This window comes from Cetorhinus maximus, chromosome 18 (assembly GCF_964194155.1).
Source record: "Cetorhinus maximus chromosome 18, sCetMax3.hap1.1, whole genome shotgun sequence".
In the NCBI taxonomy this organism is placed as follows: domain Eukaryota; kingdom Metazoa; phylum Chordata; class Chondrichthyes; order Lamniformes; family Cetorhinidae; genus Cetorhinus; species Cetorhinus maximus.
The window spans coordinates 90497024-90524353 of record NC_135896.1 but is presented as its reverse complement, the minus strand read 5'-3'; the positions used below and the strand labels follow the sequence as shown (position 1 = coordinate 90524353).

General features: G+C 45.0%; 1 protein-coding gene across 5 annotated transcripts in view; it reads left to right on the top strand.

Annotated features, from left to right (window-relative positions):
• The window catches only part of smoc1 (SPARC related modular calcium binding 1), a 270261-nt gene that overhangs the window by 66719 nt on the left and 176212 nt on the right, over positions 1-27330 (top strand). For all 5 annotated transcript variants that reach the window (XM_078563172.1, XM_078563171.1, XM_078563170.1 and 2 more), the window contains exon 7: positions 2254-2334. In XM_078563172.1, coding sequence (XP_078419298.1) covers positions 2254-2334 — 81 coding nt within the window. The remainder of the gene's footprint in view (positions 1-2253; positions 2335-27330) is intronic.

Below are 27330 nucleotides of genomic sequence, written 5' to 3'. Positions count from 1 at the left end.
GGAGGCTATGCTCTCACAGCTTAACCATGTGAAGCTAAGTATGTGTTGTCCGACACCTGGACACTGATTTAAGTGTGCTGTTCTTGACCGAAGAATTAAGGCTGTGATTAATAGGGATCTGCACATCATCAAAATGTCACACAGAGAGACACTATGACAAGTAAGCTCGGAGACCTGTGAAAAATGTTTACAAGTAGGAATGGACAAGGACAGAAGGAGAGGGATGGCATTAAAAACTCCTATCTATCCACAACAATTCTCCTCTGAAAACAATCTAATTTTTAAAAATCAATTTTTCTTACATTTTCCAATATTAAGTACAATTCCGTAACAATGATAATCAAAATTTGTATACCTAAACACATTTGTATGTTAATTTACAGTACACTTTTCATTATACACTATTCCCTCTCACTGTTCTTGGTTTTTAACATTTTTTTCCTCTGACACTTTCACATCTTAAGAACACTTAGTTAATATCAAAGGGTAGTACAGTCCCAATCTCATTACTGGGCAGATCTTGTCTGAGGAGCACAGTTAAGTTGCGCATGGTTAGACCTTAAGCCTAAGTGTCTTTGAGGAAGCTAAGTCCCTTGTTTGGCCGATCAAGATAAGGTGGGACTCAGCTGAAGAGATCAATGTGGACAATCATGACAGAGTAAAAGTGGCTGGAGCAGATTGTGGAGTAAGACTAGTGACAATTGCACAGCTATCACCACAGTCATTGTTGTCCAGTAGGATGTAGTGTTAGACTCACTCACTCAGTTGAGTGGGGAGAGAGCTGTAGACTGCCAATCTTACACCTACATTATCACTAGTGGATGGTCAGAAATGGTGCTCAACTTTAGAAGTATTTACTCGTTTTTCGCATTTTTATATTTTCCTAAAGTCACTGATGGTTGAGGTACTTCCTCAGTCTAATATAACATTGTTGACTGTTGGAATACTCCCTAAGTCTCTGGAACACTCTTCTTCTTCAGTTCTTTGCCCGAAGGCAGGTCCGACACAAAGCGCCACGACCTCCGCCCAGGGTAGGGCAAGGAGGCAGCTCCCGAATCCTTGCAGCTGGAACAGGGATCAGCCCTGTGCCGTTAGCACCAATCTGATCCATTCCGGCCACCCAGACAACTGGGCCGATCAGCCCCCTCAGGAGTATGAGTTGCTGTGGCAACAGGCAGTTTTACATGCATGTTGTAATCTGCAGCTATAAATAGTGATGGTGGAGGCTCCAATTTTCCCTGTAATATAAAGCATTGGAATTTTCGAGTCATAATCTGGTATGAATTACTTAGTGTTTAACTTAAGTTCAAACCCATAGTATCAATTCCCTATCTTTTACTAATCAAATTCCTCATCCTTGCCTTGAGTGGCAGGGAGAGGTGGAGCAAACAAGATAATTACGAATGGTCTGCATTTGTTCATCGATATAGTGACTACTTATGGGTGTAATTAAATAAATTATCCAGAACGAAAAAAACTGTAAAAACTGGAAAATAAGAATATTGGTCTGAACTCGTCTTGTGCAGCTTAAAATGGAACACCAGTAAAAACTGGGAAATAAGAGCACTTGTCCGAACTGTTTTTTTCCTTCTGGGTATTTTCTTCATGTGCCGAGGATCCATTTTGTAAAAGGTTATTAGATGAACAAAGTTTATGTTCTACGGTAGCTTCAGTTAAACTTTATGAACACGATTGAGGGATTAAAATTAATGCTGGATGTCTTGAGCAAGCACAGAATTTCACCAAGCTCACTGCCACTCAAACAATTTAGGGACAATAACTCAGTCGATGATTTCCCAAATCATTCTTACACTTAATGTGCTGGTTATCCTAATTTATTATCATAATTCATCTAAAAATACAGCACATTGAATGGAGATCAGATTTTTCACATATTCAATTCTACATGCTCTACAAAGTGTAGCACTGAGTTTACAGTGGGTCTCATGTTTGACTGCCTGGTATGTGCTAATTTATTGGCGTTTAGCCAAGACACGGCAATTGGCTTCATCACCTTGGGCAGCCAATGGAGCATCATGTTGACAAGCTTCTAGAGAATGAACCTGCAGCTAAATACCAGGAAATTCTATCTTCTATTGATCTAATGGAAAGTACACAAAGTATGACACTGATTAAAAGATGAATCCAATCAGCTTCTAACACGTTGAGGGGAGGTAATTTAAAAGGCTGAATTTCTAGGGACAACTATGCAGTTTGATAAATGAAAGATGTTCTTTATCTTTTCTGTTTCAGAAATTACAGCGCCAACCCTTTGGATAAAGCAGCTGGTTAGTAAAGACTCCAAACAGAACGGCTCCAGCATGAGGATTCTAGGTAAGTGACATTCTTCTCAAAAGCATAGAGCAAAACACATTAGCCATCACTGCATGTACAATGAAACTAAAGAAAGAACTCACTCATGAAAGGAACAAACCGTGCTTAACACAATTAAATAAAAGCAGCTGGGAATCTGAAATAAAAACAGAAGATGCTGGAAATACTCAGCAGGTCAGGCAGCATCTATAGAGAGAGAAACGTTTCAGGTTGATGACCTTTCAACAGAATCAGGGTTCCCCATGGCTGCTGCTTGACCAGTGGAATGTTTCTAGCATTGTCTCTCTTTAGCACACGTTTGGACCATGAAATGATTGGAATGTGCAGAACCCATGCCGGGAGCAAGCTCGCTATTATGGTGGGGGGGTCCCTCTTCTCCCAGTGTAAGACGACCCCCAGCTAAACTGCTCATGGGATCTTTCCGTGTGCTGTCTGAATGAGATGCCAATTAGTATCACAGTTTAGGCTGCTGTCAGTGACAACCAAGTAAAGAAACTGAGACATTACTGTCACCTTTTCAACTTGTAAACTGAAAATAGCAGCAAGAGGAGGCTTTTTTTTGTTGTTGCCGGGATCACAGTCAAATGAAATTGGCTTGCATCTTTATCCCATCCAGAGATAGTGGGTAACATTTCATTTTGAATACATGTGGAACTCTTCAAGTTGTCTAGACACATGACTTATCTGCCAACTCTTCAGACTGTTTGGGCAAGATGATGTGAAGCGGCAGGAGGCGTGAGATGAATATAAACACCAGCATAGACCAGTTGGGCCGAAGGGCCTTTTCCTGCACTGTAATTTCTATGAAAGTGCCTCAACTATTGGTCAGTTTCAAAGTTCATCTCCAGCAATGTCTAGGATAGAAAACTGAGCAGAATTGCAGCATGCCGTGAGACGTCACTAGCTAAAATTTTGCGCATTCTAAAAGTACAGCCAGGGTACCTCAAATCCAGCGGGGTCAGGTCTGTGCCAGATTTTGGAACTTGCCGATTTTGAGGAAAAAGATCAGAACCCCTTAATTCAGTGAATGGGGGAACACAAGATGGCCTTGCTTCTCTCTGGGTTGGGTGGGGGGGTCAAGGTTCGCTAAGCCGCTCGGAGCGCAGGAAACAACCGATGCAGTAACTCCCCGAGCTTTTCTGAGTTGGATCGGGTGGGGCTAAGGTTTGCTAAGCCACTAGGAGCACGGGGAAAAAAATGTCTGGTTTTCAGACACTGCTGGTTTTTGGGTAGCTGGATTTGAGGTACTCGACCTGTAACATGACAAATCATTGTGAGCCCAGGGCTTTATAGGAGAATGAAAACTGAGGAACCTGTTTCACTTGCTTTTAAGACGCTGCTCTCTTCATTAAGTTATTGCCTGTACAAGGTTTCTTCCTCCGATCTGAGCCTTCTGTGCTGAATTGTTTAAACTACGTGCCCTTGTTTTGCTGCTTTAACAAAAGAAACCACTTACTCTGCTTCAGAACGGACCGTCCAGTTTGGGTGGGCGATCCCAAGTTCCTAAGCTGCATTGGTTATGATCTCGAGGGAGACCATTAGCTTTGAAAAGAGAAATTCAAATTCCCAATTATTAACTGAAAGAATTACGCAACAAAGTTTAATGTTTTAAACAAAAACTTTCACTGTACAAGAGTTAAACAAAGCAAATACTACGAACGTCACACTATATATTTCATGAACTTTTATTCTTTAACCCTTAAAATCTCAATAGAACACTATTTTTCTATTTTTATTTCCACCCAAGAGTTCTCCTATACGTTACAGGATCTTGAGGGTTCCTTCACATCTCCTGGGACCAAACCAAGGTGTGCCACAGCTCTCAGGAATTCACTTTGATTCTCCTCAGTGTTCCTGCCATTCTCTGAAATATGACATTTCTTGGGGGCCCTTCCACTAGCTAGGTGATCTTCTAACTTTCCTTAAGTACCTCACAATCGTGGATGCAAGCATGAGCCTCATTGCCCTGTGGTACTGGTCTACAGCTTCTGGCAAATTCTCTCCCCACTTCTCAAAGCTGCTCTCAGGACCCAACTGACTACTTTTGTGAATAGATTGCAGGGAGGCAGTTAAAACCCAATAAAAAATACTGCCTCCCTGCAATCTATTCCCACGGCAATGTGGCACCTCTGGGGTATCCCAGATAGAGATTTCATCTCATTATCTCCCATTCCCAAATATTTCCTTCGTCCTGGGAAACCATATGAACAATTTAAACCCCTTATAAAGACAACTGTAGACATCTCGCTTCCACTAAGACTCAGGAAGGGGCCGCCCATTGTTTAATGTTTTCCCATTTCCAACTCTGACCTTATTAAATAAGCACAGGCTACCCTTTGAATGGCAATTATGGTAGGTCCTGTTTACCAGCTCCTCACCAGGGGGTTTTCCTTATCTTATATTTTAAAACCTTCAATACCCAAACTAAAAGTTGTATTCCCAAAACATATGAATCATGAAAATAGACATTTTCACAACACAGGCTTGCCACCAAAGTTGTGATTCTCAAATATGCTTTCCTACTCCAGCGATGTTTTATGAAGGGGAGGCGTTTTGAATGAACGTTTAAGCAGCAAAGTTAGGATGGTAGGACCAAGCTGGGCCCTGCCTTGACCTCTGTCATGTTTTGGGATTTGGCAGAAGAATACCTTTGTGTTCTGGAATAAGAGAGAACGTGATGTTTCAGGTGGACAGAGGCTTGGAAAGACCTCAGCTGAAGAACTGCCTTCAGTTCTGGGCACTTCACCTCAGGAAGGTTATAGCAGAGAGCTACAGCACAGATTTACCAGAACGGTGCTTAGTGGGTTAAATCATGAGCTAGGCTTGTCTTCCCTCAGACGTAGACGATTGAGTGGCAATCTTGTTGAGGTGTTTAAAGTGATAAATAGATTCAATAGGATAAATACAGAGAAACCGTTTCTTGGGGTTGAGGAACCCTGAACGAGGAAATGTACTCTTAAAAAGAGAGTGAGGCCGTTCAGGAACAAGAAAAGCATTTTGCACTGCAGAAGCAGCAGCAGAAATCTGGATAAAAGCAAAATACTGCGGATGCTGCAAATCTGAAACAAAAAACAGAAAACGCTGGAAGAACGTGGCAGGTCTGACAGCATCTGTGGAGAGAGAGAGATTCCAGAAATCTGGAACCTCCTCCCCCTGAAACACTGTGGGTGTTGGGACTATTGAGGCTTTCATGATAAAGATGGGTAGATTTTTGCAGGCCAGGGTATCAAAGAAAATGGAGTAAAGATGATTAAATGGCGTTGAGGTGAAGATCTGTCATGACCTAATAGAATAGCAGAGCAGCTCAAGGGGTCCAGTGGCATATTTCTGTTCTTAATGTTCCTAACCCACTCTCTGGGGTGTCAGGGATGAATTAGGCCTGTCGAAAGCAATTCCTACCAAGTCACCGTTACTCAATGAATCAAAAGATCACCAGAGCTTGCAGGCGTAAATCTTTTGGCGACACCAATTTAAAGATGAGGGAAGGGCTAGGGAGTAAAATTCTGTCATAACAGGTTGGGTGACTTTTTTTGTGACTGTTGTGTGTGTCAAGAAATGCTGTATTAAAAATGAAACAGGCTGCCAATCCACACATAGCAAGGTCACGCAAATGAAATAATGGCCAGAACATCTGTTCTAGTGATATTGGTTCGGGGATAGATATTGGCGAGGACACAGTGTCCAGTCCATCAAAGTTGATTTTGCAGGAGTTTTGCCTGAATGTTTGTGGAGCTGGCTTCAGGAAGGACACTAGTGTTTGTCCGACGGTCCTCCCATTGAATCCAGAGGATGCGGTGAAGGCATTGCAGATGGAATTTCTCTAGAGCTCTTATGTGTTGTTGATACAGAGTCAATACAGGAGTGTGGTGACGACAGCTGCTCTGTACAGTAGGACTTTTGTTGACATGCGGAGGGTTTTGTTGTCAAACACTCACTGCCATAGCTTGTTGAAGGCTGAGCTGCTGCAGCTGATCTGGTGTTGGACCTCCTCAACAATGGTGGCCTCTTGAGGGAGGTGGCTGCCAAGTTTTGGGAAGTTCTCAACATATTCCAGAGTCTCGCCTTCAACATATATAGGAGGGGAATATTTGGCTGACCAGGCGTGGGATCACATATGAGTTATGTTTTGGCAACATTCAAGGACAGGCGGAGTCTCTTGAACGCAGAGTTGAAGAGATTGAGAGTGACTTGCAAATCGAGTGCAGAGTAGACAACGACACTGCAGTCATCTGTAGGTCATGTGTGTCTATGGTGGTCAGTTTAGGTTTGGCACGGAGGTAACTGAGGTTAAAGAGTTTTTCATCTAGACGGTATTTTAATACCGACACCAGAGGGCAGCTGATCTTTGATGAGATGAATAGCCACTTTTAGGTAGATTGTAAATAGTTTGGGGGCTATCACACTGTCTTGCTTGACCTTGCTTCAGATTTTGAAGGCATCTATTTCAGATCTCTCACTCAAGACAGTTGCAGTCATATCATCATGAAGCAATTGTAGGATTGTAATAAAGTTTCTTAGACATCCAAATCTTTGGACCACAATCCACAGAGCCTCGCGATTTATTGAGTCAAATGCTTGAGTTAGGTGGATGAATGCAATGAAGAGTTCCTGGTACTGTTCTCGATGTTTGGACTCTTGTGGAAGCCTGCGCATGACTTTATTTAACGTGGGTTCTTGGCACGCCATCATTGCCCACACAATCTGAACGGGTTGGTGATCAGATTTTGGTGATGTGTCAAACCACGATGGCTGGGACCACTTTGCCCTGTAGCCTTCCTCCACCATTGCAGCCGGTGAGACGCACAGTCTTCTTGTCGTTGGGTACACTTTGGACTGCCCTTTGTCTGGCACCTTCCTCCGACCTTGCCGTCATGGTTGGCCCTACCAGGAGCAAGGAGCTCCCGAAAGTATCGCTCAAAGGGATTGGTAGGACGCACAGCCTCTCCATCACGTCAAGGTGGTGATCCACGGAGAGGAATTTTGGTCCTAATCCCAGATTAGCAGTATTTGACCTTGCCTGGAGGAGCTAAAACAGAGACGCTTGTTGTTTAGAGGTAATTTTCCTGGAGCTGTACTCGTGGGCTACGCTGATGGTGTGGAGGACACTGGCTGACACAGGTTTCAACTTGGTACAGGAACCACGAGAGGGGTGCACAGTTTCTCAGATGTGGCACTGGAGGTCCCAATGGAGCTAGCTCAGAGGAGGATGGATGTCCTGTAGCCACAGGGCAGGGACACCATCATCCTACTCTTCTGATTCTCTCTCCTGCAGCAGCTGATACTGCATTGCCGAGTCCCATATCCTCCTCCCATTCCTCCTTTAGAACAAGGGGGAACCCCAGGCAAGACGGCCATTACCAAGTCCTCCCTTTTTCCTGGTAACTCCTAGAACAATAGGTAGAGTAGCACAACACTCAGGGTGAAGGTCTGACAGAATTTTTGGAATAGATGTTGATAGTGTGATGCTGAATGCTTAACAAAGTCTCCCGAAAGTCTCCTGATGTGTTTCAAAGATCCCCTTCAAACCTCTAGCAGTGAGTGAACAGTAAAAACTTTAGGCAGCACTCAAAATCCTCTGCAATGATTTGTTTACAATGTTATGACATGGCAGGTGGTAATTGCCGAGCTGACCAAATCCCAGAGGGAAACTTGGCCAAGTTACCTCAATGATTTGCAATTTGTATTTTATTGCAAGGAGGTATATGCATCACTTCTGGAGATTTTAAATACTAAATTAAAACATTTATTAACAAAAGGAAATAAAACTTAAACACACAAGATTACAGTTACACAGTTAAATTTAGTCTTACAGCATTTCCCAAAAGATTTCTACTTAGCTAGACTCCCAACCAAACACCCTTTTCCAGGCAACAGTCCAAATAGATTCTTAAGCTATAAAACATCCAGTAATATCACTGCAAGGCACCCACTGTTGCTATAAGGGAGGCATTTCACAAGCTTCCCTCTCCCTCTCACTCAACAATGGAAACCCAAGGCTTTTAGCAAAACCTTGCTTTCTGGAACAAAGAAGCACTTCTCTGGGGTGGCCAGAGGCTGCTTTTCACAGGTCTGTCTTTGCACTGCCCACCATTGAAGTTCTCACATGGCTACTCACCATACAGCTTTCAATGTTTTCTTAAATATATTTTCTCCCCATTGATCTTTAAACCTATTGTTTTAAACTTTCTTTGGAAGTTACCTTACCCAGAATATAAAAAATCTCTCAGGTTGTCATTATGGCCAGCACTTTGGGGAAAAATAAACTTATTAATTTGCCTAATTTATTTACGATCTTTGCCAGTTGTAAAACTTCCTGTTATGCCTCTTTGAAATTCAACAGCTAACAATTTACTCCTCATTTGTCTCCTAATGCAAATTCCCATTCATACTATATCTACTGGGATCTAATCTTAGCTTGTCCATCTCTATTTCAAATGCCTGTTTTTACACTTAACACCTTTGATGATTTAAACCATGCAGTCTGGCTGTCTTTAGTTTAATTAAATTATTCACACAACAGACACACAGCCCCCACAATAATATTGGAAGAAATGATATTCTCTTTACAACACCCATTAACCTGGTCACTGTCAGGAGGGCATGTTAGGTCCAACACCATCTAATAAAATGTTTCAGGCTGTGCAACCTCCTTAATGAGCGCTAGTAGGTAACTTAAATAGGAATCAGCCCCTTAATGAGCTTCTGGCAGACATTCCTCAGGCAAACTTGAACTTCACCCAGAAGGAAAAAACAGTAAAAACTGGGAAATAATAATACTGGTCGGAACTGGTCTTGTACACCTTAAAATGGAACACCAGTAAAAACTGGAAAATAAGAGTACTGGTCCAAACTGTTTCTTCCTTCTGGGCATCAACATGGCGTCTTGTGCTAAGCATGGGCGAAACTGGCACTTAAGTTCAAGACTTCATCTTGGCCGCCTCGGAGGCTCTTTAGCGCTTGAAGGAGCTGTGGAAAATCACTATTGTTTATGTTGTGGGCAGATTCAAGAGGAATCAGAACAAAAACAGAAGCTACTTGTTTGTGTAATTACTTCAATATCATGGCTGTTTGATGATTCACTGTACTCCTCCCATTAGTTGGGGAATGCAGGTGCAGGCCGTGAGTGTAGCACAGCTGAGTTTTGGTGGCCAATGGTGGCCTTTGGTACCAATCTTTATATCAGCGCTGGAACAGTGCTATCTCCAGAGCCACCAGCAAACATTACTCTTTATACATGTCTTAAACCCTGGAGAAGCAGCAGTGAAACATTGGGTAGTATTTAATGGAGGTTATGGGGGTCTCGCCAGTGAGAGCCCCGCATCGCCTCCTTTGAGGAAGGCCCACCAAATTAGGCTCTACTGAGGCACTTTACAGGCCATCGTTGGGTCTACCTCTGGATCAAGACCCCAGGGCTGGACATCCCGCCCACCGAGAGCCAGTCAGAGGCCAGTAGCTTGCATTGCTCGGCAGTGCAACCAGGGAAGCAGTGGCTGCTGCTGGTAATGCACCAACCCGACCACCCGAGTTCCAAGGTCCAGGCTACAGGTGAGTGATGGCGGGAGGGGAGATATAGCTGAGGGTTGTGAGGGAGGGGGGTCAGCAGCAAGCTTAGGAGCATGGCTCTCACCACCCTCCCCATCCCTTCCCAATGTCAGGTCCCTCGATCAGGCACTTGAGTGTGTTGTTTATTCTTTCATGGGATGGGCCATGGGCTGGGTCAGCATTTATTGCCCATCCCTAATTGCTCTTGAGATAGTGGTGTCGAACCACATTCTAGAAACGCTGCAGTCCATGTGGTGTAGATACACCCACAGTGCTGTTAGGGAGGGAGTTCCAGGATTTTGACCCAGTGACAGTGAAGGAACAGTGATATATTTCCAAGCCAGGATGGTGAGTGGCTTGGAGGGGAACTTCCAGGTGGTGGTGTTCCCATCTATCTGCTGCCCTTGTCCTTCTAGATGGTAAGAGGTCATGGGTTTGGAAGGTGCTGTCTAAGGAGCCTTGGTGAGTTTCCGCGGTGCATCTTGGAGATGGTACACACTGTTGCCATTGTGCGTCAGAGCTGGAGGGAGTGGGTGCTGAAGGTGGTGGATGGGGTGCCAATCAAGCGGGCTGCTTTGCCCTGGATGGTGTCAAGCTTCTTGAATGTTGGAGCCGCACTCATCCAGGCAAGTGGGGAGTATTCCATCACACTCCTGACTTGTGCCTTGTAGATGGTGGACAGGCTTTGGGGAGTCAGGAAGTGAGTTACTCGCCACAGGATTCCTAGCCTCTGACCTGCTCTTGTAGCCACAGTATTTATATGGCTAGTCCAGTTCAGTTTCTGGTCAATGGTAACTCCCAGGATGTTGTTTGAACTTGGGACCCCCTGCCCACCCCGGGGGCCAGGAAGCAACCCCCTAAAGGTTTGCTTGCTGTGCTCCCTGCATGACGAGTCCCCCGTCCACCACTGGGTTAATACCAGCGGCAGTGGGATGGGACGCTTAAATGGGGCTTAATTGCCCACTTAAGCATCTCAATTAGCGGCAGGGTGGGAGGGCCATTCATGGGCCTTCCTGCCATGGACTAAATTGGGCGCAGGTGGGAAGGTGATGAAGTTCCTACCCGCCACCTTCCCGCTTGACTAAATGACGCCCCCACTACCAAAGGTGCCATAGGAGAGGGCATTAAATTCCTCCCAGTATGTTAACTTTGGTAATGCTGAGATAAAGTGACTGCACTAATACTCCTACTGCACTCCTTCAAACTGGCAAGAGCAGCGATAGCAACAGGAACTTGTTGGGATACTTATCAGAACCTTGCTGGTTCTAAGCTGCGAGTTCAGTGTATGTTAGCAATAGCAACACACCCATGTGACCTCTTGGCCGGAAACTGGCAATTTAATGCTGATTTATAGATGGTTTTCTGCTATGATTTCACCCCCATTGGGAATTTGGCTGTGCCTGGCTACAGCCACTTCATGTAGAACCTTTAGAGTCAGTAGGGAGAGGAAACTTTCTCTTGTGGCATCAGTCTAGGCTGGACCTGATCCAAATCCTTGGAGCTGAGAGGATTGTCTGCTAATTAATCCGCTATAATAACGAGTCTTACGGCCCTTTGGCAATGAGAGGCTGATCCTTTCTCTTTGGAGAATTGCAGTGGCATTAAGAAGTATTTGCATCATATTTAGGACATTAAAAACCATTCAAAGTAGCTTTGTTCTAAAGCAGCAGCGAACAGAACTCTGGTAGACTGGGCTAATGACGAGTATGTGGCTGAAGACCGGTGATTGCTCAGGGCTTTGTGATTTGGAGTGAGTGTGGCCAGGGTAACATGACCTTGAGGCCGAGAAATACTGAGTTACAAGTTGCGCCCAGGAGAGATCATGCTGCATTCCAAAAACAATTCTGAAACAGTATTAAATGAAAGCATTTTTTTTTGTACCGGCATTGAGGTTTAAAGAAATGGAGAAGGTTCCTGTGAAGATAATCAATCACAGTGAATGTTTATTGCGGCTTTCTACCTTACTCTCATCTTCCTCTTAAGCTGGAAATACTCCATCCTACATGCTTTCCTCTTCTCTCCATTGGTCCAGAGCCAGTAGGGGTTCATAACACTGTGCTGACAGCCACTCCCCCACTTTAACCACCACCACCATGGCCCCGCTACCTATCATAATTATGAGGTCAGGAAACTTATTAGGACTGCCTCCACAAGTCTCCGACACCCATCTTTGGCCTCCATGTCTGTGTAGTTCTTGGCTTGGCCTTCAGACTCCAGTTCCCAGCTCAGTCCCATCCCTGCCATCAGCTACATATTGAGATTGACCCCTCCATTACAGTGGGCCAAAGCTAGCTCCACCACTGCCTACGATCCTCAGCTCACTGTTCAAATCATATCTCATCTCACTGACCCCAACTCGCACTCCTTCATTCCCAAGATCTCAAAATTATGGCCTTGGTTCTCCTGGCCTTTCCACCTCCTGAAGGCTACAGCCTTTGTAACAACGTGACCTTCTTGATTCAACGCACCATCTCTTCTAGTCATGGCAGCCTGAGACATGTCCAACACTGTGGGTCTTTGGCCTTCATCCAGGCTTCTCAGGTGAACCAAATCGCATAGAGATCTCCATTCAATATTAGAGTGCTAGCTCTTGAATCTATACAACACACGTCTGGTTAGGATCACTAATTAGAAACCAGATGTTTTGCACCCACTTTCTCTTTAAAAACATTATTACCCTTGTGAAAGGAGTTGCGTATTATTTTTATGTGTTTATAATCTTGTCATAGGAACATGGGAGCAGGAGTAGGCCATTCAGCCCGTTGAGCCTGCTCTACTATTCAATATGATCATGGCTGATCATCCACTTCAATGCCTTTTTCCCACACTATCCCTTTACATCATTGGCATTTAGTAGCCTATCAATCTCTACTTCAAACATGCTCAGTGACTGAACTTCCACAGCCTCTGGGGTAGAGAATTCCAAAGATTCACAACCCTCTGAGTAAAAAAAAATTCTCCTCATCTCAGTCCTTCCCCCTTATTTTGAAATCGTGTGTCCCAGTTCTAGACTCCCCAACATCTTACCTGCATCTACCCTGTCTATCCCTTTAAGTATTTTGTAGGTTTCAAAGAGATCACTTCTCATTCTTTGAAACTGCAGAGAATACAGGCCCAGTTTCCCCAATCTCTCTTCGTAGGACAGTCCAGCCTCCTGGGGACAAGTCTGGAGAGCCTTTGTTATTCTCCCTCTATGGAAATAACACCCTTCCTAAGATAAGGGGACCCAAACTGCACACATTACTCCAGGTGAGGTCTAACCAAGGTTCTATGCAATTGAAGCAAGATTTCCCTACTCCTGTACGCAAACCCTCTTACGATAAAGGCCAACATACCATTAGCCTTCCTAATTGCTGGCTGCACATGCATGTTAGCCTTCAGTGACTTATGGACAAGGACACCCAGGTCCTTTTGTACATCTAGGCTTTCTAATCTCTTACCACTTAAGAAATACTCTGCACATCTGCTTCTCCTACCAAAGCAGACAACCTCACATTTTTCCACATTATATTCCATCTGCCAAGTTCTTGCCCACTCACTAAGTCTGTCCAAATCCTCTTGAAGCCGCTTTGCATGTTCCTCACAACACATTCCCACCGAGCTTTGTGTCATCCACAAACTTGGAAACAGCCAATAAAAACAACTCCAGCCTTTTTCAGTCTTTCATCATGGCTAACATTCTCCATTCCTGGCAAGTAAGGTTTTAGAAACAATGATCAGGGAAAAAATGAATAGGCACTTGGAGAAGTTTGAGTTATTTAAGGAGAGACAGCATGGATTTATAAAAGGCAGATCATGTTTGACTAATATTTTTTGATGAAGTAACAGGCTGAGGAAGGGAACACAATGGATGTTGCCTACATGAATTTTAAGAAAGCGTTTGAAGTACCATATAAAAGGATAGGTAAGAAAATCGAGGCTCATAGAATCGGAGGACAAGAGTCTGCTCAGATAAATGTTGGCTGAAGGACAGAAAACAGTGAGTTGTGGTAAATGGTTGTTTTTTAGACTGGAGGATGGTAGACAGTGGTGTTCCCCAAGGTTCTGTGGCAGGTCCACCATTTTTAAAAATATATATATATAAACGGCTTGGATATTGGAATACAGAGCAAAATTTCAAAATTTGCGGATGATACCAAATTTGGAGGTATGGCAAGCAGTGAAGATGATACAAATCAAAAACTACAACAGAACGTAGGTGGGCTAGCAAAATGGGCAGACAAGCGGCAGATGGAATGTAATACAGAGCAGCGTGAGTTGATGCATTTTGACAGGAGGGGCAGGGAGAGGCAATATAAACTCAGTGACACAGTTCTAAAGAGTGTACAGGAACAGAAGGACATGGGGGTTCATGTGCATCGATCTTTGAGGTGGCAGGACGTATTGAGAGAGTGGGTAGCAAAGCATCTGGGATCTTTGGCTTTATAAATAGAGGCATTGAGTACAAAAGCAGGAAAGTTACGCTGAACCTTTATTAAGCTCTGGTTAGGCCGCAACTAGGGGATTGCATCCAGTTCTGGTCACCACACTTTAGGAAGGATGTGTCAGCCCTTGAGAGGGGTTGTTTTCCTTGAAGTAGAGGTGTTTGATGGAGGATTTGATAGAAGTGTACAAGATCATGACAGGTTTAGGTAAGATCGACAAGGAAAAGCTGTTCCCATTAGCTGATGGTACAAGGTTTATGGGACACAGATTTAAGGTTTTGGATAAGAGATGTAGGGAAGATGTGAGGAAGAACTCTCTTACATGTTGAGTGGCAATGACCTGGAGCTTGCTGTCTACGAGGGTTGTGGAAGCGGAGATGATCAATAATTTCACAAGGATATTGAATGGGCACTTGAAGGAAATAAACTTACAGGACTAGGGGGATAGAGTGGGGGAATGGGACTGAATAGATTGCTCGACAGAGAGCTGGCATGGACTTAATGGCCTCCTGTTCCGTCATGACTTTATGACTCTATAGCATCCTCTTAAATCTCTGAGCCAGCTCTAGTGCCATCATATGCTTCCAGTAATGTGGTGACCAGAACTGTACACAGTACTCTAGCTTGGCCTAACTAGTGCATAACCTCCCTGTTCTTATATTCCATGCCTTGGCCAATAATGACGGCTATTTTGTGTGCCTTCTTAATCACCTTTTCTATCTGCCCTGTTACGTTCTGGAACCTGTGGAAGTACACTCCAAGTTTCCTCTACACGCCTCAGTATCCTGCCATTTATTGTGTATTCTCTTTGCTGTCCCCGAATGCATCACTCCACACTTCTCTGGATTGAATTCCATTTGCCACTTTTCTGCCCACCTCACCGAGGACTGATGTCTTCCTGCTGTCTACAGTTTTCTAATAGGTAATAGGTGTTATAACTCGATGCTCATTCACTGAGTAAGGGAAGAATCTGCTGCCAGTCTTTTCTTAATATAGCTTGATTCACAAATCCCAGAGAACACAGGCACAGACTCCCTAGTCCCCCTCCCCTCCTCCCTGCTCCCCTCCCCCATCTCGCTCCCCTGCCCCATCCCACCACCCCGCCTCCTCCTGCTATCCCGCCCTCTCTCGCTCCCCTTCCCTTCCTGCTCCCCTCCCGCTCCCCTGCCCCGCCCCCTCCCGCTACCCCGCCCTCTCTCGCTCCCCACTCCTCCTTGCTCCCCTGCCCCCTCCTGCTACCCCCCTCATTCCCCTTTCCCCTCCTGCTCCCCCACCCCGTTCCCCCCTCTCCCTTCCCTTCTCCCCTCCCCACTCCTTCCTTCCCCCTGCTCCTGCCTCCCCCCCAGCTTCCTGCCCCCCCCACTCCCCCCTCCTCTTCCCCACTCCTGCCTCCTCTTCCAGCTCCCTCCTCCCCTCCTCACCCTTTTCCCTTCCCCCCTCCCTCCACCCCACTCCCTTTCCCTTCCCTCCCCCCCCTCCTCTTCCCTTAATCTTTCCCCATTTAGTAACAGCTGCTCTCACTTATAACTGGAGCATGCATTTCAGTGTGACAGGATTATAACATTAACATAGGCACTTTATTTAATATATCATTGGGAATCATTCAGTGTTGTAATTCAGACCTAAAACCTGAGGAACAGGATTGAGCCTAAGATACATTTGAACTAAACGTGCTAAGCTTAGGCGAACATCTTAAAGTATGTCACCGGCTTATCAAGAGCATTTAGGGATGGGCAATGAATGCTGGTCTTGCCTGGGTCTCCCACAACCTGTGAATGAATGCAAAGAAAGCATGGGGGAGGGGAGGTGCCAAAAAAAAGGCCAATGATCTAGGCCAAGTCTTGTCGTACTGTTAAACAAACATTACATCACAGTATCCAACGATGGATAAATATATTAGTGTGACAAAACTGCAGTTGCCACCTTTAATGTTTTTGTGTAGCAATTACTGGCCCTGGGATGGAATACTTGAGCAATGATGGAATTACATCATGCAGCATTAACAGGCTATGAAAACCAAGTTCAAATTCACAAGGAGAGTCCGGCCGATGACTTTAGGGAGCCGAGCCTCAGATTATAATGAGCTGAAAATAATCCACAATTATTGACCAGAATCAAAGTATTATTGAACAAACATTGTGCTTTTTGAATAGAGAAAGGCAAGGTTCAGATTGATAGCAGGTTTCTTTCCATCTCCTTCTTTCCCATTATTCTCAACCTCTTTCTTTTGTTCCAAAAGTCGGCCTAGTATTATTCAAACTGCTTAAGACTGGAAATGAAGGATCATTTTCCAAATTTGTAGTTGGACAACTACAATCATTTCGAGCGTCTGGGTGTTAGGAAGGGACACATCAGAATGGTTTCCTGATTACTGCTTAGAAATCCTAGGTGAAAAGTGTGAATACATGGGGACAGGACTGACCAGGTGATGATACCTTTGCACAGTTGAATAGCACCCACTGCCTAGTCTCTGTTTAACCAGCTCAATTGTATCAATGTGCAGGCCCCCAAACCAAACAATTGCACTCCACCCACGAACCCCCACAGGGCGAACGCCACTTCTCTTTGAACCTACAGTCTTTTGGAGGTTGTCAGGGGTCAAGGTGGCCTTGATCACAACTGGTATTTCATCAAAATGGTGTCCTCTCTTTTATCTACAGTCATTATGTTGAGACAAAATGCTACAACTGTACATTGGTGAGATGGCATCTGGAGTACTGTGCACAATTTCGGTCCCCTTACTTAAGGAAGGATTTAGTTGCATTGCAAGCTGTTCAGAGGAGGTTCACTAGCCTGGGTTCCTGGGATGAAGAGTTTGCCTTATGGGGAAAGGTTGGGCCGAGAGTCATTGGGGTTTAGAAGAATGAGAGGTGACCTTGAAACATATAAGGTTATGAGGACAGGGTAGAAGCTGAGAAGATGTTTCCTCTCGTGGGGGAATCTGGAACTGGGGTGGGGGTGCAGTTTAAAAATAAGGGGTCTCCCATTTAAGATGGTGATGGAGGAATTTCTTCACTCAGAGGGCCGTTAGTCTGTGGAATTCTCTTCCCTAGGGAACAGTGGAGGCCAGGTCATTGAATATGTTCAAGGCTGAGGTTTTGATTGATAAGGGAGACGAGGTTTATGGGGGACAGGCAGGAAAGGGGAATTAAGGCCACAGTCAGATTAGCCATGGTCTTATTGAATGACAGAGCAGGCTTGATGGGCCGAATGGTCTACTCCTACTCCTATTTCCACAACTGCCTCCTTTTATTTGGAGGCGGAGCGGGAATGAACTCTGACAAATTAAGCAGAACGACATAAATGGCACGTCAGCCATTTCCTTTAGAACGCATAACACTTGCTTAGATTGATGTATCTGGATGTGCATTGTGAAAACGATGGGCTTATTTACAGAGAAACACTGTGGGTTATAAAACAGCCTTCACAAACTGTTGGCAAACCTGGCAGACGCAATTACATCAACTGGAGGCCATTTTATGGGGCCCTTTAAACAGCTTGGATAGAAAGGAAAAACTAATTGGGGCATAAGTACCAGGGCAGATAACCTGGCAGTGAACTGCAATAAAAATGATTTCATTTGTCCTAATCTCAGTGTGTACAACACTGAAAGGAATTTGCTGAACTGTTTTTGCTAATTAATTTGAAACAAATACCCACCATGGTCAGCTAGGCAAGGAAGAGACGGCCTACTTTTAGAAAGACCCAAAGTTTCTGGCCAGCGCAGCCAAATCACTGCCTCAGATTACATCGAAGATTATTAGCTGAATTCAGACGGCGGTGGATTTGTCAGTACAAATGAGATCCCATCTTAATCCCATGCCATAGGTTCTCCTTATCACAGTTGGAACTTGACAGAGACTCATCAGTCATTGGAATGTTTTATAACATGAGATCCAACGTTGCAGATGATCAGTTTTTACAGATTTTTTAAAAAAAAAGTTGAAATTGCGAAAGAGAATAAAGCATCTTCTGTTGTATTTGGAAGCGGCCTATGCGGAGAGCCTTATGCAGTGGAGGAACTTTTCATTAACTGGAAATACTGAGAAACAAAAGCCACCCGACCTTTATGGAATTGTATCAGTGATTGTGCTGAAAGTGTCTGAAGGGTTGAGGAGTGTTTAACCCTTCACTGCCCTCTCTACCATACATGCTGACGACGTCTGATAGACATATATGCAAACCTCGCTGGGTAATGTAAAATGTCTCCGGGATTAACGTGGGGCTGATTACTTTCGGAGCTACAGCAAGCGGTGCATCAGCTGCACAAAGGATGGCAATGCTCACTCGTTTTGGCAGTGTCCGTGTGCCGTGATTCCCAGGGTCAGCCCTCATCTACGTTGAACCTAGCACGAGTAACTTGCCATAAAGGCAAGTGGAAATGTTTGGAGCCCAAATACTGTATGCAATTTGGCTGCTGCGATTCATTACGACAGTTACTACATGAGTAGTAAAGTGCTTTGGGACATGTGAGGCTGAGAGGCACTATATAAATGCAAGTCCTTTCTTGCCATGCTGTAATTACAGCCTCTCAGTGCTGCCATAACCCCTAAGTTTGAAACATTCCTGCTGCTTGCTCTGTACTGAAGAGAATCTCCTCAATTTGCTGTACGTTTAGCTATCTAACTATAAATTGTATAAAAGGACAGACGCAGGGCTTTACAGTCGGGACTGAAATTTGCCCGCACGCCCAGTTATCCCTCACCATCGATTGCTGCTTCACTTGAAGACCATGCTTGGCCTCATTATCGTGGTGACAGCTGATTGTGTACGAACATAGGAACATGCAAGTTAGGAGGAATAGGCCATTCAGCCCCTTGAGCCTGCCCCACCATTCAATAAGATCATAGCTGATCTGATTGTGCTCTTGTTGTTGACATCGTGGTACCTCAGCACTGGCCTGGTCATCACTACTGGATTGATGTGAGTGATGACCAGGCCAGGCTTGTCCTGTGCCCCAATACCACTGAACATCCTTTGCAGTGAACTTGCGTGGAGGTTCACCCTCTGACCACAAGTCGGGCAAGAACTTGGTTGGGTTCTCAATTCCTACAAATCATTGAACTGTCTTCACGCCTGTTGGTTGCTGCATCTCTGCTACAGCTCACACCTTATCCGGATCAGGAAGTTCGTTCGCTGTCAGTACATGACCCATGTACTTGACTTCAGTCGTCGTCAGCTGCAGTTTTGTGTTGTTCAGCTTCAGATTCATCTGGCGAGCTCACTCTTGCAGTCTCACTAGATTCTGATCATGGTCTGCGATGGCTTCTTCCATCACATCTCCACATCCATAGACGAGCAGATCATCCATGATCGCTTCAGCTCCTGGAAGGTCATTGACTGTCGCGTGCTGTCAGCATTGATACTCTTCTAGAGCAGTAGAAATGCTAAATGGCATGTGCAACCATCTGTGCCTCCCAAATGGTGCCAAGAACATAATCAGGAAACTGCTGCTTTCATCCAACTTCACTTGCCAGTACGTATCCTTGGCATCTAGGGTGGTAAAGACTTTTGCCTTGGCAAGTTGTGGCAAAATTGCTTTAGTGATTGGCATGGGGCAGTGAGATCTCTTCAAAGCTTTATTGAGGTCCTTTGGATCGATGCACACTCTCAGCTTTCCAGGTTTTTTCAATGTTACCATGATGCTAATCCCATCTGCAGTGTTTAATAGGTGGATAACCATTTACTGAATCAGGCAGCAGGAAACATTCTGTGAATCACAATTGTTTTATTGTTGGATTATAGTTCAGTAAAATACCAGTTTCCACTCTTCCCTTCTGGATCCTTTCCCTGTCCAGAAGCAACCCCACCCACCTTACTGGGGAAAAACTCAGCTCTGAAGTACAGGCTTCAATGAGCATCACCTGCCTTCAATTCACTCTGAAGCTTGTCCTGGTTTACTCCCAGAGGGACCTGCATTTCTAACATTGTCATGTAGGAGTTGTCACTTTCTTAATTACTCCCATCTTTTCACGCTCCACTATCTTGTCTTTCAGGCTGGACTTAAGAGCAGCTGGAACTCTCCTTGGAAGTTGCTGAGTTGGTCTCACACTCTCAGCTACTTCAAGTTGATACTCGCCAGGAAGACAACCAAGATCCCTGTAAACATCTTTGCAATTTGTCAGGATCTGTTCAGCTGTCAATGGCTTGGTGCCATGTGAAACACTGCAAACCTCTTCCGGTACCTTTGACTTGTTTCAGCTGAGATGAGTGGATTTTGCTTAGTGTCTACTATTTGGAATTGCAATCTTTTTTCCTATTGCATAGGGCTTTCACCTTAGTTTGCCCTCTTGGGGTGAGCATTGTTCCATCTTCCAGCCTCACCTTTACCTTGAATGGCTTCATTTTCAGGTCACCATCTTGAGCAGCTTCACACAGGTCTGCGAAGCCCATGATGTTGCGTGTAGCACCGGTGTCTATCTGACACTTGACCTTAACTTGATGCTCTCCTTCTACAGTCAATATTCCAATATCGTAAATCATTTTTTACCTTGAGGCTAGATGGTGCCAACCTGTCCTAGGGTGTAGTGTGATTCAGCAGAATCATCCTCTGATGTCTTTCCAGCAAAACACTTGCGTACAAAGTGATTCAGCTTCTTACAGTTTCCCCAGGCTAGAAATGTTTCCTTTTCCTTTGTGTGGTGTCCACCACAATATTTACATCCAATATTCCAGTCTTGATCTTTCTTCTGGACTTTCTGTAACTAGTTCTTTAGTTTCTCCATTGTCTCATGCTTGGAAGGCCTAAACTGTCTATCAGCAGAGTGCACAGCCTTGCCAGCTCTCCGATCATTTCACTACAGGTGATGATTAACAATCTCAGAAGTTTTGCACATGTCAATAGCTTTCCTGAAAGTAAGTTTCATTTTCTCAGCAGACATGCTCTCATGCCAGTATCCCTCGTTCCTAAGACAATCCTCTCCTTAGGAGATCATCCTTCAGTTCCCCAAACTCTCAGGATTCAGCTAGGCATCTCAGTGCAGTCACATGCTGCTCAATATTTCCCCCCTCTTCCTGAGCTCTGATGTTAAACACATAGAATGCACAAGTAGCGTTTAGAGGGTTCAAAGTTGGCCTTCAGGGCAGCCAAAATTTCACCAGTCTGGTTTTTCTGCTCTTCAGTGAGGCCTAGGGTGCAATATAGCTCGTAGCACTCTTTTCTCATCTCTGATACCATTGCTACTCATATTTGTCCAGGTTTCTTGTTTAACTCCATGGTAATTTCATAGCTGTGCCATTGAGACGGGAAGAATTTCCAATTCATTCTCAAATCTCCCTTCATCTCTACAGAAGCCAGTACTGGAACATTCAAAACCATACTGACTAATCCAGCAATCAATGTCCTGTACAAAGATGCAGGCTGACGTTTGCTGTCTCTTTCATCTGCTAGCTCTCTTACAGCAATGAAAATCCCTTGAATTTCAGTTGCACACTCCTGACACCACACTCCACAAGGTGGGTAAAATGGCTTCTGCTTCCAACCTTTGCTTTACTAAAGATGACCTCACAGGTCATATGACTATGGCAAGCCACAGTACTCAAAAGGCAACAGTGCACAAAGGCATTTCTCCAAATATCGACTATGCAGTGCTCCCTCGGTCCTGCACCTTGATTGTAACCTAGGTTATGTGATCCCGCAGTAATTTCTTGCTGGATTCTTCTGACCTGGAGCCAAAAATTTACAAGCAGCCACAATTGTCTTCAGTTGATCTCATGAGCTGACAAATTACCACAATAAGACCATTTCCTTATAGAAAGTACCTTGGGCTAAAAATTGATCTGGCCCATTTTTTGAGTGTGGCCCGCACCAAGTTTAACTGGAATTGGGCAGCAAGCAATCTTGGTGCTTCCATTCCATTACCATGATTGTAGCGTGGGACCAAGTGTTTGCCTCATTGTTTGCTGCCCTTGCACCCAGCAGGAGGCCGATCAGCGTTGTGCTAATAGCTTGTGGTATAGCTGTTTTTACGGACAGTCTGTCCCTCTTAAAGGGAAGCTGAAAAATGGAACACCAAGGCAGAGAGAGGGTTCCATAGCGACAGATGCATTTTCTTTGTTCTCCCCTGGAACGTTGTCCATTTGAAAGTTGGGAAACAGGACCTAGTGGGGGAGATGCTTTTTGGCCATCTGGACAGTGTCCAGTCCATCTAAGTTGATTTTGCAGGCGTGTTGCCGGAATGCTTATGGATTGGGCTTCAAGGAGGACAGTACCAGTTGTTCAACTGTCCATCCATTGAATCCTAACAAGTAGGTTACCAGCACCCAAATTCCCCCATGGAGTAATTGAGCGGTAGCCTTAACCTCATGAGCACACTGCAGATCTCAGGGTATTCATAAGCAACAATATAGTAGATCGGCTGGATCAGAGGCTGGGAATTCTGCAGAGAGTAACTCACCTCCTGACTCCCCAAAACCTGCCTGCCATCTACAAGACACAAGTCAGGAGTGTGATGGGATAATTTCCACTTGCCTGGATGAGTGCAGCTCCCACAACATTCAACAAGCTCGACACCATCCAGGACAAAGCAGCCCACTTGATTGGCACCCAATCCACAAACACTCACTCCCTCCACCACTGACGCACACTGGCGGCAGTGTGTACCATCTACAAGATGCACTGCAGCAACTCACTGGGACTCCTTTGACAGCACCTTCCAAACCTGCGACCTCTACCACCTTGAAGGAAAAATGCTGCAGACACATGGGAACACCACCATCTGCAAGTTCCCCTCCAAGTCACACACCATCCTGACTGGGAAATATATCGCCGTTTCTTCACTGTCACTGGGTCAAAACCCTGAAACTCCCTTCCTAACCGCACAGTGGGTGTACCTACACCACAGGGACTGCAGCGGTTCAAGAAACAGCTCACCACCACCTTCTCAAGGGCAACTAGGGATGGGCAATAAAAATGGTGGCCCAGCCAGCGATGCCCACGTCCCGTTAAAAAAGAATACAAAAACAGAATGATGATTAAATAAAGGTTCCATAGAATCTCCTCTCTTCCCTCCAGAAAATGTTGATCCTTGCTCGGGGTGCTGCCCCAGCCGTCTTCTGGAAAATATTCGTCTCCGACTTCACTTGATTCTTTCGTTCTGTCAAGAAGCAGATGAGAAAAACAGAACTTCATTCTCAGAAATCAGATCAGTCCAATCCCAGGTTGCTACGATGGTTTGCTTCACTGCTGATCAGGTTGCTTGAGGGGAAAATGCATTGTGTGGTTTGTTGAACTATGTGACAGAATGGTTGCTTTTTAAATCTACCAGAAACTTGCATGAGCTAGCAGAATTCTGGTTATTCTTTCAGAGGTCAAAAGATCATTCTTCATGTGTGAGAGCTTTCATCTCCTTTACTTCAGATATTTTTGGCTTCTGTGTTTTTGTACTACTCTGTCAGGTGAGCCTGAACATCCTGCCCTGTTTTATGCTTTCACTGCCAAGCAAATTCATTAAACAGCAGTAGAACAAACAAAAGTGGATACAGATTGTATATACTTGTACTCATTCTTACCCTTTAGTGGCAGTGCTGTGTTACAGTTCACTCAGGGAGCCCATGTTGCTGTGGCAACATGCACTTTTACATGCATGTTGTACTCTGGAGCTATGGGTGGTAGCTGTTCCCAATCACACAGCTGACCAGGAATCCCTCCCACTCTTACTGCCTGCCACTGTTGTACGTTGAAAGGATTTGCAGGTTGATACTCAATCTGTTTGACAAACAAGCCTTCCTTGGCCAACAAGTCCTCAGGTGGGTCCTGAGCCCAGAGGTTCTGGCTCAGAGACAGGGATTCTACCCACTGTGCCACAACCTTACCCTTCAGTAGCTGCTTCTGTCTGGCAATCATTAAATGGATTGGCAATACCATAACTATAGTTACTTTTTATGCATTTGATGTATACTTGAAAAGGAGAAATTTGCAGGGTTATGGGGAGAGAGCAGGAGAGTGGGACTAATTGGATATCTTTTTCAAAGAGTCGGTACAGACATGATGGACTGAATGGCCTCCTTGGCTGCTGTAAGGTTCTACATGGCCATCATATTAAGCAAGGAATTTGTCTGATTTATCATATTCTCTTCAGAGATTCTAGCCCAATAACGTCTCGTCAAATAACCTCCCTTAAAATAACCTCTCTTCAAAGGCTCCAGTCTAATCCCGGTGATTTGAAGAACACTAATTCTGAGTTTGTAACCAGAGCTCAGTGAATGGAAGCAGGTTTCGAGTAGATTCAAAACGCTGCTGGTGGACCACATATTTGTGCAACCGTACAACATATTTGCATCCCACAAGCGGGATGAGGTTTCCTAAAGCAAATAAACATTAAATAAAAACTTTATTTTTGAATTAAAAACATGTCCCAGCTCACGTGATGGAGTCACATGAGGAGACATGTTTTATTAAATTTTTGTTCTCTTCATTATTTTTTTTCACAGCGTTTCAATCTCCCTGAGACAGCTCCGTGCCTCAGGGAGATTGAAGTGCTCTTTCTCATGCATGCATGAACTGCGCGCCAGGCCTGCTTTCTCTCCTCCCCCACCCCCCCTGCCTGCATAGGCAGCACTGAGCCGCTTGTGATCCACGCAGGGCAGGCTAATTCCGCGTGAAATTGCGGTGCGGAGCTGATCACGGGCAGCGGTCTGTCCCGACTGTCTCTGCCTGCCCCCGCTGAGCACCCCCGTCAAGGGCAAAATCCTGCCCTTTGACTCTATGTGGGCATCAGATCAGGTCAAAATCAGGCTTGATATTGATGCATTGCCTCATGGCTTAATAGTCCACAGCACTATTGTGAGGGTTGATGCTGTAGTGGTAATGTCACTGGACTAGTAATCCAGAGGTCCAGGTTATTCTCTGAAGGCCTGAGTTCAAATCCCACCATGGCAGCTGGTGGAATTTAAATTCATTTTATGAATCTGGAATTGAAAGCTCGTCTCAGTAATGGCGACCATAGCAACTACCCTTAATTGCTGTACAAATCCATCGGGTTCACTAATCTCCTTTAGGGAAGGAATCTGCCATCATTATCTGGTCTGGCCTATTTGTGACTCCAGACCCACAGCAATACGGTTGACTCTTAACTGGCCTCTGCAATGGCCTAACTAGCTACCCAGTTCAAGGGCAATTAGGGATGGGTAACAAATGCTGGCCTTGTCAGCCATGCCCACATCCCATGAAAGAATAAAGAGAAAAAATGGACAAGATGGCTGCTGTTGCCCTGGGAGCCGTAGTCTATGGAAGATCACCCACCTTTGGGAGCAGATGGGCCAGGAGAGAAATCCACAGGGAAAAACACATAAGTGGGGGTGAAAACAAATGCCCCAATTAAGAATCCAGTGATATAAGATGCTGAAGATATAAAAATGAATGAGTAGCTTTTGCTGATTTGAGTTAGGCTCTTTAAACAAAGATTGAAAGCTACCAATGTAACTAGTGCTGGCATCTAATCTAAGCTTTTGGCAGAAGGATGGATCTATTCAGTATAGAAGTTGAAATGTTGAGTAACAACATGAGAAAAGGAGAAGCAATTGAAGAAAGAATCTTTGAAACTGGACTTGTGCCACTAGGCTCCCATTTGAATAAAACATAGTTCAGAGTCAAAAAGCTGGTAAAGGTGAGGGTGGTGGATCCTGTATTCTTCTGCATTAAAACACTAGCCTAGCAGCATTTCAGGCTGAGGGAATTTTTGAACAACAAAAATTGGAAAGAAAGTGCAAAAGCTGGGAAAACTCTTATTTCTGCTCAGGCGTTCTCTCTATCCTGATGTTCAGGCTGTTACGATGGTGGAAAGGGAGAGCAGTGAAAGAGTTTTCACCTTTATACACCTCGGGTGACACAACAAGCGATAGTGTAAGTGTAGGAGGAGGCCTCATTTTGAAAGCTATTGGCTTGGGGAGTCTTTGTGACCGATAATAACGCAAAAGTGACAGATTAGGAGAACTGCCGTCTCTGCTTTGGATGGGATTGAAGAGTTTTCTGCAGAGATTGGGAAGGGAGAGAGTAGACTGAGGGGTAGGTAGAGACGCTGCCTGAGGGACTGATGAAGTATCCTCAGGTAGGTGAGGTTGAAGGGTAACCGGGTAAAGGGGAAACTCAGGCCAGTAAGTTGTGGTGCAGGGTGGGGCCACTGTCAATCCATGGAGAAGGGGTGGAGTGTGGAGACTTCAGCCAAGATGAACCTGTGCTCTTTGAATATGGGGGTGGATATAGCACTCCTCCTGCTCGTCTTCCTCCTTCTCCCTCTTGCCTTCGCTCCACGCTCAGGTAGCTATATTTTAAAATCTTCACTTGCTGGTTGTAGCCTGCAGCTATCCCTTTAAGGACCACTTGATAGGCTGAATTTGACCTGGTTTTCATGAATTCACCCAGCACCTGGATGAGTGTGGCTTTAGTAACACTCAAGAAGCTCGACACCATCCATACAAAGCAGCCTGCTTGATTGACCCTCCATCCACCACCTTCAACATTCACTCCCTCCACCACCGACGCACAGTGGCAGCCGTGTGCACCATCTACAAGACGCACTGCAGGAACTCACTAAGTCTCCATAGACAGCACCTTCCAAACCCATGACCTCTACCACTTAGAAGGACAAGGGCAGCAGGTGCATGGAAAGGCCATCACCTGCAAGTTCCCCTCCAAGCCACACACCATCCTGACTGGGAAATATATCGCTGTTCCTTCATTGTTGCTGGGTTAAAATTCTGCGATTATCTCCCTAACAACGCTGTGGGTGTACCTATGGCTGGAGTGCAACGGTTCAAGAAGGGGGTTCACCATCTCCTTCTCGAGGGCAATTAGGAACGGCTAAAAGTGCTGCTCTTACCAGCAACGCTCACATCCCATGAAAGAATTTAAAAAAAAACCCCTGCTGCCTCAGGGAAACCAATATTGCAGTCGGGGCCCAAAAACAGACGTTAGGCCCCTTATTTGAATATGTAAAGCGCCTAACGTCTGCTTCACGCATGTGCGCTGTACGTTTTTGTCAATATGGCAGCTGGAACATGTGTGGCCTGTATTGAGACTTGGCTTCCTTGG